Below are 13,598 nucleotides of genomic sequence, written 5' to 3' on the forward strand. Positions count from 1 at the left end.
GAATGCAGAGAGAAAATGCTCTCTTGTTGATGTCACTTGTTGCTGAGATGCTGTGCTGCCTAGAATGGTTTTATCACAAAAGCTGCAGCGACAGGTCCAAATCTGAACAGTAAAACACATCTGCAGGAGCAAAGGAAATGTGTACGGTATATATTCTAAAACAGAACTAGCGTGGATAGTGACACCTGGTTGACAGAGCAGGTTAGAACACTGTCCTTTTACCAACAGGATCTGTGGTACTGATCATACAGAGTCTTCTTTCTCTGATGGCTGTACAAGTTTGAAATGAAGTGATTTGAGGAAGATCAGGCCAAAGGAGAGGCGAGAATAACTACCCTCCAGTATGGCAGCAATGAGCCGAGCAATAATGATGTCACTGGGGGTCATACCAAGTTTCTCTTGCTTGTCAGAAGCCAATTGTTGCCCCAAGACATCACAAGATCCTCAGCGCGGTATTCTCCACCCAACGCTCTTCAGTGGCTTCATCAACTCTACCTCCATCATAAAATTGGAAGTGGGACTGTCTATTGATGATTCTACAGTATTCAGCTCCATTCATAGCTCCTTTTAATAATGAAACAGCCCATTCCAGCCTGCACCACATAAGTAGTGAATACTCCCCTGTGGTTGGCAAAACAGCATTACTGGGAAAAACTAATGGAACTTAACACAGCATTTAACCTGTGCTAAACTTGACCTTGAAGTACTGACAACACAGCTGTAACTGGCTAAGTATTTCACTCCAAACATTAACACATCATATCACAATATTATTTTATCTCAAAAAGAAAACTATTATATACAGAATTCGAGGTTTATGCAGTTCTCAGCGTTGCTATTTATTAAAAAAATTTAAAATTAACCTGCTGAAAACGGAATCATTAAACATAACCTTACCTAGCTGTTTAACAAAGTCCTGCATGTGAAGATTGAGTGGGTGGATTACCGAGCCACCAGTCTCATACTGCTGACCATTTACAGTAACTGTCGCCAGTCGACCTCCGACAGTGCCCTTCTCATAGACATCGATTTTAACATTGTGACCAAACTCCCGCCTAAGAAAATACGCAGCTGAAGATCCTCCAATTCCTGCACCTACCACTGCTGTGGGAGACAAAAAAAAAGACATCAATAAAAGAGAAATTCCAGTATACAATATCTAGCTACTTATTTTGGTTACAGTGGGACTTTTAAACTCACAATGCAACAAAATCAATGTATTCATTAGTACTGCAAGAAATAGCGGGACATCTAGATAGGAATAGTGCAATCAAGCAGACGCAGCATGGATTCATGAAGGGGAAATCATGTTTAACTAATTTACTGGAATTCTTTGAGGATATAACGAGCATGGTGGATAGAGGTGTACCAATGGATGTGGTGTATTTAGATTTTCAAAAGGCATTCGATAAGGTGCCACACAAAAGGTTAGAAGATAAAGGTACGCGGAGTCAGTGGAAATGTATTAGCATGGATAGAGAATTGGTTGGCTAACAGAAAGCAGAGAGTCGGGATAAATGGGTCCTTTTCGGGTTGGAAATTGGTGGTTAGTGGTGTGCCACAGGGATCGGTGCTGGGACCACAACAGTTTACAATATACATAGATGACCTGGAAGAGGGGACAGAGTGTAGTGCAACAAAATTTGCAGATGACACAAAGATTAGTGGGAAAGCGGGTTGTGTAGAGCACACAGAGAGGCTGTAAAGAGATTTAGATAGGTTAAGCGAATGGGCTAAGGTTTGGCAGATGGAATACAATGTCGGAAAGTGTGAGGTCATCCATCTTGGGGGGAAAAAAGCACTAAAAGGGATTATTATTTGAATGGGGAGAAATTACAACATGCTGTGGTGCAGAGGGACCTGGGGGGTCCTTGTGCACGAATCCCAAAAAGTTAGTTTGCAGGTGCAACAGGTAATCAGGAAGACGAATGGAATGTTGGCCTTCATTGCGAGAGGGATGGAGTACAAAAGCAGGGAGGTCCTTCTGCAACTGTATAGGGTATTGGTGAGGCCGCACCTGGAGTACTGCGTGCAATTTTGGTCACCTTACTTAAGGAAGGACATACTAGCTTTGGAGGGAGTACAGAGACGATTCACTAGGCTGATTCCGGAGATGAGGGGGTTACCTTATGATGATAGATTGAGTAGACTGGGTCTTTACTCATTGGAGTTCAGAAGGATGAGGGGTGATCTTATAGAAACATTTAAAATAATGAAAGGGATAGACAAGATAGAGGCAGAGAGATTGTTTCCACTGGTCGGGGAGACTAGAACTAGGGGGCACAGCCTCAAAATACGGGGGAGCCAATTTAAAACCGAGTTGAGAATGAATTTCTTCTCTCAGAGGGTTGTGAATCTGTGGAATTCTCTGCCCAAGGAAGCAGTTGAGGCTAGCTCATTGAATGTATTCAAATCACAGATAGATAGATTTTTAACCAATAAGGGAATTAAGGGTTATGGGGAGTGGACGGGTAAGTGGAGCTGAGTCCATGGCCAGATCAGCCATGATCTTGTTGAATGGCGGAGTAGGCTCGAGGGGCTAGATGGCCTACTCCTGTTCCTAATTCTTATGTTCTTATGTTCTTATGTAAGGATTCGGCGAAATACATCGACAGCAAAAGCATAAACTTTTGGACTTAAACCTTTGAACTTTAAGTTTTGGACATTGCTTTTAACTTAGCTGTTACTGCAGAAGGGCGACAGCATAGCGTGGAACAGGTCCAAACATGTTCCACAGGAATACACATCAAGTGGGCAGGAAAGCATGCAGGAAGATGGTTGATGGGGGGGCCCTTTGTCATGTAATGGGAACCCATCAGTGAGAGATCAAGAAGATTGGTCGGTGCTGTTCAACCACCCAGACTTTTTGGAGCCTTATCCCTAGGAACAGGACAGTTGACAAAGACACCGTTCGAGGAGGTGTTTCTTTTGCTTTTTAGTTATACTGCCTGAGGCGGACTAACTATTGGTGTGAGTAGAAACATTTTTGCAGGTATGAGAGAGGCAGTTTTGGCTGCCATTTTGTGCTCTCTCCTCTTCTACACTTGCTTGCTTCGTTCAACGCACTCAAAGACCGAGCACTCCATCTGGGATGGAAAGAAGAAACACCATCTGCAAGCAAAGAGAGCCTCGCTCATCGGGAGAAGCAGCGAGTAAGTCAGAGGGGTAATTGGTGAGCATTTATTCCAGCCCACTCATCTTTAAGACTACCGTATAGTGTGAAGAGATGTCGTGTGTCCCAACCAAGCCTTAGGGGTTTAGTGGGGAGGTTTTTGCACGGATCATAAGTGTACGTACAATTCTGTTGGACAGATTCGGTGGTGCACTTTTGAATCCGAGCAGGGGTGGGTACTTCGGGTTAGGGGCCTGTTCAGACGGGCCAAGGTTGTGTATTGTACTGTGTTTGTTTGTTTTACACCACCAGGGTGTGCTTTAACTTGAATAAAAGCATTGTGACAGTTGAGGCCGAAAGATCTGGCTAGAGCTGTGTATTTCTGTTCACTACTAAAATTCTGGTGTCTAAAACTGTTGTAAAGAGGGGGGGGGGGGGGGGATTCGAAAGCACCTAGGGCAAAACCACTTACTGTACACACCAGGTCAACAAGGGAGATCAGCCTCAGGCAAGATTAAACTAATCGTCAACAAGTATCAGAGTAAAGGTCATCCTCATAGAAAACTGTGAGAACAAAATGTACCAAAGTGGCCATTTTAATTTTACTTTGGCAAATAGGAGGCTTGTTCGCCTCAATGTGCAATGAATGGAAAAGTGACATTGTGGGATCCCAGAAGCCAACCGACTAAATTACTTTAGCTATCAGCCAACAAAATTTAGTGCATCTATCAGTAGTTTTGAAATGGCCTTTCAATTACAAAGTGATGCAATTCAAATATTTCACCACAGTTCTAAGGTTTTGAAATGTTCTTACTGCCAATTTTCTGCCCTCCCTGTTTGAAAGTGTTGAATCGCTGCTAGATGTGGTTCTACTGTTGCCAGGTGACCTCTAGTACCTTGTCCACCAACCATTATTTGTGAGCCAGTCTACCTACCCCAATCTTATCCTTATCCAGGTCCACATATTGCCAGCTTGGGTTATTGGACAGTAAGAATCCTAGCTGATTTTCCACACACACAAACCTAGAGTACCTAGGCCAGTAGTAGCACCTACTGCTGCCAGCTGAGATCTCAACACTAACTTCGTCTCAGTTAAACATGGAACAATCTGGGGGCCTAAAAAATTCTGGAGTTTGCACCCCCTCCAATTTTCTTTTCGCCTCTCCACCAGTACCTGGTGTTTGGGAGGGTTCCACGGATGCCAGCAGTGTTCACTTCATGTGTAACGCAAAACAGCGAGTGTCCAAAGGTCATTCAGACAATGCGATTATCACAGCTGAACTCGATCCTGTCCCCACCTGAAGACCGAGTACAAATATGTACCTTCCACAAGAAATCACTTATCGGCAATCAGGAGTAGGGACCTTCACTTCCAGGCCAGGGACTACAGGACAATTATAGTAACCCCTCAGTTGCTGTAGCTAGGGTATGTCTGGACTGTATGATTTAATACTATACCACATGGCATATATACCTACTGAGTCCCCGTTTTAATATATTGCAAGTTGCCTGCATCTCAAAACTTGGAAATAAGGACTGATGTGTATGGAATCCATACACAAGCATATTTTATCGTTTTCTGTAATTAAATAATAACACATTGACTCTGGATGGATCAAATAATCATATGTGGACTCTGGATGGAAAGGGCTTGATGGACTTTTCTCACTCTAGATTTTCTTTTTATGTAGTCAAAAGATTACACAGATTTTTTTTGACATCTTAGGATTATTACCCAAGTATTTTAACAATTCTTAAAAATAAATTGTAGTTGATGACCACAGCACACTATTGAAGATACCCAAACTGAGGAGAGAAAAAAAGAGGTTTAGAGCTGTACCAAATTTATACTCTTACTAATGACCTTAATGCAATTTAGAACTGGCCTTGACTCCGATGTAGACCTGGATGTGTCAAAGTAAATCAAAAATCCAAACCAACCAGGAATTTAATGGTGTTCGACAAATTTATGAGTGTTTTTTGAGGGTGTAATTATCAGGGTAGATAAGGGGGAACCAGTGTTTTTTTGTGTTTCTGGGATGTGGGCATTGCTGGCAAGGCCAGCATTTATTGCCCATCCCTAACTGCCCTTGCGAAAGTGGTGGTGAGCCACCTTCTTGAACCACTGAAATCCTTGTGGTGAAGGTACTCCCACAGTGCTGTTAGGGAGGGAGTTCCAGGATTTTAACCCAGCAACGATGAAGCAACGCCAATACGTTTCCAAGTCAGGATGGTGTGCAACTTGGAGGGGAATTTGCAGGTGATGGTGCTCCCATGCGCCGGCTGTCCTTGTTCTTCTAGGTGGTCGAGGTCACGGGTTTGGGAGTTGCTGCCGAAGAAGCCGTAGCGAGTTGCTGCAGAGCATCTTGTAGATGGTACACACTGTAGCCACAGTGTGCCGGTGGCGGAGAGAGGGAATGTTGATGGTTATGGATGGGGTGGCTACATTTTCCTGGATGGTGTCGAGCTTCTTCAGTGTTGTTGGAGCTACAGAACAAACGGGAAACTGTTCAACTTCCACCGTCTCCAGGCCAGATCCAAGGTCGTCACATCCTCGGTCATTAAATTACAGTACGCAGACGACGCTTGCATCTGCGCACACTTGGAGGCCAAACTTCAAGCCAAAGCATACGAGAGCATAGGCCTTACACTAAACATCCTTAAGACAAAGGTCCTCTACCAAACTGCCCCTGCCACACAGCACTGCTCCCCAATTATCAAAATCCACGACGAGGCCTTGGACAATGTGGACCATTTTCCATACCTCAGGAGAATGTAAACAAGGGAAGACATCGTCGACGAGGTCTAACACTGCCTTCAGTGTACCAGTTCAGCCTTCGGTCCCCTGAGGAAGAGAATGTTTGAAGACCAGGACCTCAACCCGGCACCAAGTTCATGGTCTACAGAGCAGCAGTGGTACCCGCCCTCCTATATGGTTCAGAGATATGGACTACGTATAGCAGGCACCTCAAAACACTGGGGAAATACCACCAACGCTCCCTCCGCAAGATCCTGCAAATCCATTGGCAGGACAGACGCACCGACGACAGTGTTCGCGCTCAGGCCAACATCCCCAGCGTCGAAGCATTGACCACGTTCGATCAGTTCTGTTGGATGGGCCACATCATCCGCATGCCCGATATGAGACTCTCAAAACAAGCGCTCTACTCGGAGCTTCGACATGGCAGGCGAGCCCCAGGTGGGCAGACGAAATGCTTCAAGGGTGTGCAGCATCCCCACTGACACCTTGGAATCCCTGGCCCAAGACCGCTCAAAGTGGAGGAAAAGCATCCGGGGAGGCGCCAAACACCTAGAGTCTCTCGCTGGGAGCAAGCTGAAGCCAAACGTAGACAGTGGAAGGAGCCTACGGCAACCCAAGCACCCCACCCATTCGTTCCTTCAACCACCGTCTACCCCACCTGAGGCAGAGATTATAGGTCCCGCATTGGACTCATCAGTCACCTGAGAACTCATTTTTAGTGTGGAAGCAAGTCATCCTCGACTCAGAGGGACTCCCTAAGAAGACTCATCCAGGCAAGTGGGGAGCATTCTATCACACTCCTGACTTATGCCTTGTAGATGGTGGAAAGGCTTTGGGAGTCAAGAGGTGAGACACTCACCGCAGAATACCCAGCCTCTGACCTGCTCTTGTTACCACAGTATTTGTGTGGCTGGCCCAGTTAAGTTTCTGGTCAATGATGACAGGGATTCGGCGATGGTAATGCCGTTGAATATCAAGGGGAGGTGGTTAGACTTTCGCTTGTTGGGAGATGGTCATTGCCTGGCACTTGTGTGGCGCAAATGTTACTTGCCACTGATCAACCCAAGCCTGAATGTCGTCCAAGTCTTGCTTCATGTGGGTATGTGCTGCTTCATTTTCTGAGGAGTTGCGAATGGAACTGAACACTGTGCAATCATCAGCGAACATCCCCATTTCTGACCTTATGATGGAGGGAAGGTCATTGATGAAGCAGCTGAAGATGGTTGAGCCCAGGACATTGCCTTGAGGAACTCCTGCAGCAATGTCCTGGGGCTGGGATGATTGGCCTCCAACAACCACAACCATCTTCTTTTGTGTTTGGTATGACTCCAGCCAGCGGAGAGTTTTCCCGATTCCCATTGACTTCAAATTTACGAGGACTCGATGCCACACTCGATCAAATGCTACTTTGATGTCAAGGGCAGTCACTCTCACCGCACCTTTGGAATTCAGCTCTTTTGTACATGTTTGGACCAATGCTATAATGAGGTCTGGAGCCAAGTGGTCCTGGCAGAACCCAAACTGAGCATCGGTGAGCAGGTTTTTGATGAGCAAGTACCACTTGAGAGCACTGTCGACGACACCTTCCATCACTTTGCTGATGCTTGAGAGTAGACTGATGATGCGGTAATTGGCCTGATTGGATTTGTCCTGCTTTTTGTGGACAGGACATATCTAGGCAGTTTTCCACGTTGTCAGGTAGATGCCAGTACTGGAACAACTTTGCTAGAGGCACGACTAGTTCTGGAGTTTTCAGCATGACAGCTGAGATGTTGATGGGGCCCATAACCTTTGCAATCAACCGCTTCTTGATATCACGTGGAGTGAATCGAATTGGCTGTAAACTGATATCTGTGATGGTGGGGACCTCAGGAGGAGGGTGATGGGGATCATCCACTCAGCACTTCTGGCTGAAGATTGTTGCATTTGCGTGCTGGTCTCCGCCATCATCGAGGATGGGAATATTCATGGATCCTCCTCCTCCTCCCGTTAGTTGTTTAATTGTCCACTACCATTCATGACTGGATGTGGCAGGACTACAGAGCTTTGATCTAATCCGTTGATTGTGGGATCGCTTAGCTGTTTATAGTATGTTGTTTCCACTGCTTAGTATGCATGTAGTCTTGTGTTTTAGCTTCCCCAGTATGGTACCTCATTTTTTGGTATGCCTGGTGCTGCTCCTGGCATGCTCTTCTACACTCCTCATTGAACCAGGGTTGGTCCCCTGGCTTGATGGTAATGGTAGAGTGAGGGGTATGCCAGGCCATGAGGTTACAGATTGTGGTGAAATACAATTCTGCTGCTACCGATAGCCCACAGCACCTCATAGATGCCCAGTTTTGAGCTACTTGATCTGTTCTGAATCTATCCCACACACGTTCGAGGGTGTCTAAAGTGTCAAGACAGAACTTCGTCTCCATAATGACTGTGCGGTAATCACTGCCATCAATGCTGTCATAGACAGATGCATCTGCGACAGGTAGATTGGTGAGGACGAGGTCAAGTAGATTTTTCCGTCGTGTTGGTTCTCTCGCCACCTGCTGCAGGCCCAGTCTGGCAGATATGTCCTTCAGGACTTGGCCAGCTCAGTCACTAGTGGTGCTACCGAGCCACTCTTGGTGATGGACATTGATGTTGCCCACCCAGATTACATTCTGGTGCCCTTGCTACCTTCAGTGCTTCTTCCAAATGGTGTTCAACATGGAGGAGTACTGATTCATCAGCTGACGGAGAGCAGCAGGTGGTAATAAGCAGGAGGTTTTCTTAAAGCCATGCTTAACCTGAACCTCATGAGGTCCAGAGTCAATGTTGAGGACTAGTTATGGAAAAGGACAAAGGGGGACCAGTTATTTAAGTTCTCAATTGGGATAAAGCCAATTTTGCTGAGCCGAGATGGGATTTGGCCAAAGAGGACTGGAAAAGGCTACTTGATGGTAAGTCAGTGTCAGAGCAGTGGGAGGCATTCAAGGAGATCTTGAAGGTACAGAGCAAGTATGTTCCCTTAAAAAAAAGATGGGGCTAACAAATCTAGAGCCCCCTGGATGCCAAGGGACATACAGGGCAAGATAAAGAAAAAAAGGGAAGCTTATGACAGATACCGAGAACTCAATATGCGGAAACTCTGGAGGAGTACAAGAAGTGCAGAGGTGCAATTAAAAAATATACCAGGAAAGCAAAGAGAGAGCATGAAAGAATGTTGGTAGGTAAAATCAGGGAAAACCAAAAGATGTTTTATAAATACATTAAGAGCAAGAGGATAACTAGAGAAAGAGTGGGGCCTATTAGAGATCATAAAGGAAATCTGTGATTGGAGGTGGAAGACGTGGGTAGAATTCTTAATGAACACTTTGCATCTGTTTTCACAAAAGAGAGGGGCGATGCAGATTTTGCAATGAGGGAGGAGGAGTGTGAAATATTAGACGAAATAAACATAGTGAAAGAGGAAGTATTAAGGGGATTAGAAGCTTTGAAAGTGGATAAATCCCCAGGCCCGGATTAAATGTATCGCAGGCTGTTAAGAAGCTAAAGAGGAAATAGCAGAGGCTCTGACCATCATTTTCCAATCCTCTTTGGTTACAGGTACGGTGCCAGAGGACTAGAGGACTGTTAATGTTGTACCTTTGTTTAAAAAGGGAGAAAGAGATAAACCGAGTAAGTACAGGCCAGTCAGCCTAACCTTGGTGGTGGGAAAATTATTGGAAATAATACTGAGGGACAGGATAAATCTTCATTTGGAAAGACGTGGATTAATCAAGGACAGTCAGCATGATTTGTCAAGGGAAGGTCGTGTCTGACTAACTTGATTGAATTTTGAGGAGGTAACCAGGAGCATCGATGAGGGCGGTGCGTATGATGTAGTGTAAATGGATTTTAGCAAAGCTTTTGCCAAGGTCCTACATAGCAGACTGGTCACGAAGGTAATAGCCCATGGGATCCAGGGCAAAGTGGTGAGTTGGATCCAAAATTGGCTCGGAGGCAGGAAGCAAAGGGTAATGGTTGATGGGTGTTTTTGTGACTGGAAGGCTGTATCCAGTGGGGTTCTGCAGAGCTCAGTGCTGGGTCCCTTGCTTTTTGTGGTATACATCAATGACTTGGACTTAAATGTTGGGGGTATGATTAAGACGTTTGCAGATGACACGAAAATAGCCTGTGTGGTTGATAACGAAGAAGAAAGCTACGGATTGAAGGAAGTTATCAATGTACTGGTCAGGTGTGCAGAACAGTGGTAAAAGGAATTCAATCCGGATAAGTGTGAGGTAATGCATTTGGGGAAGTCTAATAAGGCAAAGGAATACATATTAAATGGTACAACACTGAAAAGTGTTGAGGAAGTGTGGAGTGCAGGTCCACATATCCATAAACGTAGCAGGCCAGGTAGATGAGGTGGTTAAGAAGGCATATGGAATACTTGTCTTTATAAGTCAAGGCATGGAATACAAGAGCAAGGGGATTGTGCTTGAACTGTATAAAACACTGGTTAGGCCGCAACTGGATTGCAGTTCTGGTCACCACATTATAGGAACAATGTGATTGCACTGGAAAGGATGCAGAGGGGATTTACAAGAATGTTGCCTGGACTGAAGAATTTTGGCTATGAGGAAAGATTGGAGATGCTGGGTCTGAGTGGAGTAATTACCACTCAGTCACCTTGGCCATTTCGGAGGGCAGTTAAGAGTCAACCACATTGCTGTGGGTCTGGAGTCACATAGACCAGACCAGATAAGGATGGTAGATTTCCTTCCCTAAAAGGAAGGGCATTAGTGAACCAGATGGGTTTTTACAACAGTCCGGTAGTTTCATGGTCACCATTATTGACACTAGCTTTTTATTCCAGATTTATTTAATTAAATTGCTTTTTTTTTTTAAATTCCACAGCTGCCGTGGTGGGATTTGAACAGACATCCCCAAATTATTAGTCCAGGCCTCTGGAATACTAGTCCCGTAACTTAACCACTCTACTACCCTTAGATGTAGTATATTTGGATTAACCAAAGGCATTCAATAAGGTGCCACATAAAAGGTTGTTATGCAAGGTAAGGGCTCATGGGTTGGGGCTAATACATTAGCATGGATAGAAAATTGGTTAACTGTCAGAAATCAGAGAGTAGGGAAAAACAGGTCATTTTCAGGTTGGCAGGGTGTAACTAGTGGGGTTCCGACCGAATGTAATGTATTCAAGCTTGCTGATGATAAAAGCTTGGTGGCAGACTAAGCTCTTTCTGCGACACCCGTTAGCACCTCCGGGGATCCACTTCCTCTGAGAGGCAGTAACCACAATATTGCGGCATGGCGGGACTTCTGCACCGGTTACAGGAAGTCCCGCTCCCCGAGGCAGTTACCACCCCCAGTTGGAGCACTGGGGAATTTCTCCCCGAAAGAGTCTGCAAACGGATATAGATAAAGTGAATGAGCAATAGTCAGATAGAGTATAATGTGGGGAAATGTGAAGTTATTCACTTTGATAGGAAGAATAGAACAGATTTATTTTAAATCGTGAGACATTTTTTGGTGTCCAGAGAGATTTGGGTGTCCTCATACAACACAAAGTTAGCATTCAGGCACAGCAAGCAATTAGGAAGGATAATAGCATGTTGGAGCACAAGAGTAAGGAGGTTTTGCTTCAATTATACAGGGTTTTGGTGAGACCACACCTAGAGTACTGTGCAGGGTTTAATCCCCTTATCTAAGGACGGATATACTTGTCTTGGAGGTGGTACAACAAAGGTTCATTAGATTGATTCCTGGGATGAGAGAGTTGTCCTATGATGAGAGATTGAGTAGAATGCATCTATACTCTCTAGAAAAATGAGAGGTGATCTCATTGAAACATAAGATTTTGAATGAGCTTGTCAGAATAGATGCTGAGAGGTGACTTCTCCTTGTTGGAGAGCCTAGAACTCTCTAGGGGTCATAGTCTCAAGATAAGGGTTCAGCCATTTAAGACTGAGATGGGGAGAAACGTCTTCACTCAGAGGGTGGTGAATCTTTGCCATTCTCTACCCCAGTGGGCTGTAGATGCTCAGTTGTTGTGTATACTCAAGGCTGAGAGAGATAGATTTTTGGACTCTACGGGAATCAAGGGATATGGGGATTGGGTGGGAAAAATCACATTGAGGTTGAAGATCAGCCATAATCTTACTGAAGGACGGAGCATGCTCAAGAGCCCGTATGGCCTACTCCTGCTTCTATTTCTTATGTTCTCCAACATTTGTACAACCATATCAACATCACCACATACAACCACATGCAACACATCATTTTAGATACATGTTATTCTTTCAAACCTTTCTTGTAGCCTCAAAGTTCCACTTGGAAATTTCTCTCTACACAACTTCAATTGTTTTTATGTAGGGGGCAAAAGTGATTATGCAATAAAAGTGTATCAGCAGGAACCGAAGACACATCCACTAGTCTTGGTAATCATAAGCTAATTCAAATGACATCAAACAGCTTTGAAAACAGTATTAAATCAGAGATTTTGATCAATCCCATATATGTTCTCCATCTCCTACTCCCAAAAATACATCATATGCATTATGTCAAAGCCATCTAGCTCACATGCAGTGATGCATGGTATCCATTTCCTACATCTCTAATCGATAGGACCAGTTTTCATTTTCTGGGATTCGGGAAAGTTCTAATTTTTAAAGCAAATGTTTGATTTTTTCTCCGGATGAACGTTATTTGTATACAAATAAATAGCAGGTTTAGCAACAATTACCATTAAAACTGAACACTAAAAATTACAGGAATTGCCTTTGCCTTATAGAATACCATCATTGCAAGTGGGAATAAGTCGCAGCACTAAACATGTTGCAGCTTCTACAATAAATCCACTTTGCAGACACAAATCTTACCTATTTTTTTAGGAGGCGCTTCTTCCTGGTGACACACGGTGACTCCGATGCTGATTAAAAATGCAAGTGTCAGTCCCGCACGAACAGCCATATTGCTTAATGCGGAAGTCTCGCAACTAATGCAAGGTACCAGAAAGGAGAAAGACTGACCAAAGCTGCCGGACAGTAAGGAGTGCTGGCGGGGTTGAAAGTCGTCGGCAGCTTGTGTTAATGTGGTTCCTGTCTCAACACAGCTCCGCCATGGGCTGCCAGTCCCGGCTCTGTCCTTCAAAAACCCAGGAGCCGGAGCGCAATCCCAACCTGTGCGATACACTTTTAGGGGCTTGGGAGCCCGCCTGCCACTCGTTACTTTGTGGGGTTTTTTTTTAAAAGAGGAAAATATAATCTCTCTAATTGTCAGAATTTCCGGCATTCCTTTTGTTTTTCGAAAACCATCTCGGTCCAGTTGATGAGGAGCTCCGTTTGCCGGGTTTTCCGGAATCCCTCACCATTGACAAAGGCTGACACTCGCTAACACTGGCGCAGGCTCCGGCCCCCGGCAGGAAAGCCAGGGTTCTGCCTCACTCTGCCTGCAGTTGAGTCATGCCTTTGCAATGAATGGGAAAGCTGCAACATGGCCCGACTTTCTTTCCAATTGTCCACCTTCCCCATTCAGTTTGGGGGAGGAGAGAGGGATGGTTGTGAAAAATAAAACTTTTAAAGAAAAGACTTTACTGCGTCCAGGGGCCACAGTAGAGAATCATACAAATGTTTATGTATGTGCAAATTCCCAATGCAAAGCTTGAAATAATGTCCGTGCACGTCTGTCTCTCAAGATCCCAGTTGCAGAACAAAACAATTATAGAAGTTTCTTCACAACAGCTTTGAA

The 13,598-nt window shown here is 44.8% G+C and overlaps 1 protein-coding gene across 1 annotated transcript in view; it reads right to left on the reverse strand.

Annotated features, from left to right (window-relative positions):
• LOC139262994 (prenylcysteine oxidase-like) overlaps window positions 1–12,975 on the reverse strand; it is an 80,478-nt gene extending 67,503 nt beyond the window's left edge. Inside the window, exons 1-2 of the mRNA XM_070878424.1 lie at window positions 12,731–12,975; window positions 898–1,104 (exon numbers count right to left, since the gene is read on the reverse strand). Of these exons, the coding sequence (XP_070734525.1) occupies window positions 898–1,104; window positions 12,731–12,821 (298 nt within the window). The 5' untranslated portion in view covers window positions 12,822–12,975. The remainder of the gene's footprint in view (window positions 1–897; window positions 1,105–12,730) is intronic.
• Window positions 12,976–13,598: the final 623 nt, after the last annotated feature.

This window comes from Pristiophorus japonicus, chromosome 4, assembly GCF_044704955.1.
Source record: "Pristiophorus japonicus isolate sPriJap1 chromosome 4, sPriJap1.hap1, whole genome shotgun sequence".
In the NCBI taxonomy this organism is placed as follows: Eukaryota; Metazoa; Chordata; class Chondrichthyes; family Pristiophoridae; genus Pristiophorus; species Pristiophorus japonicus.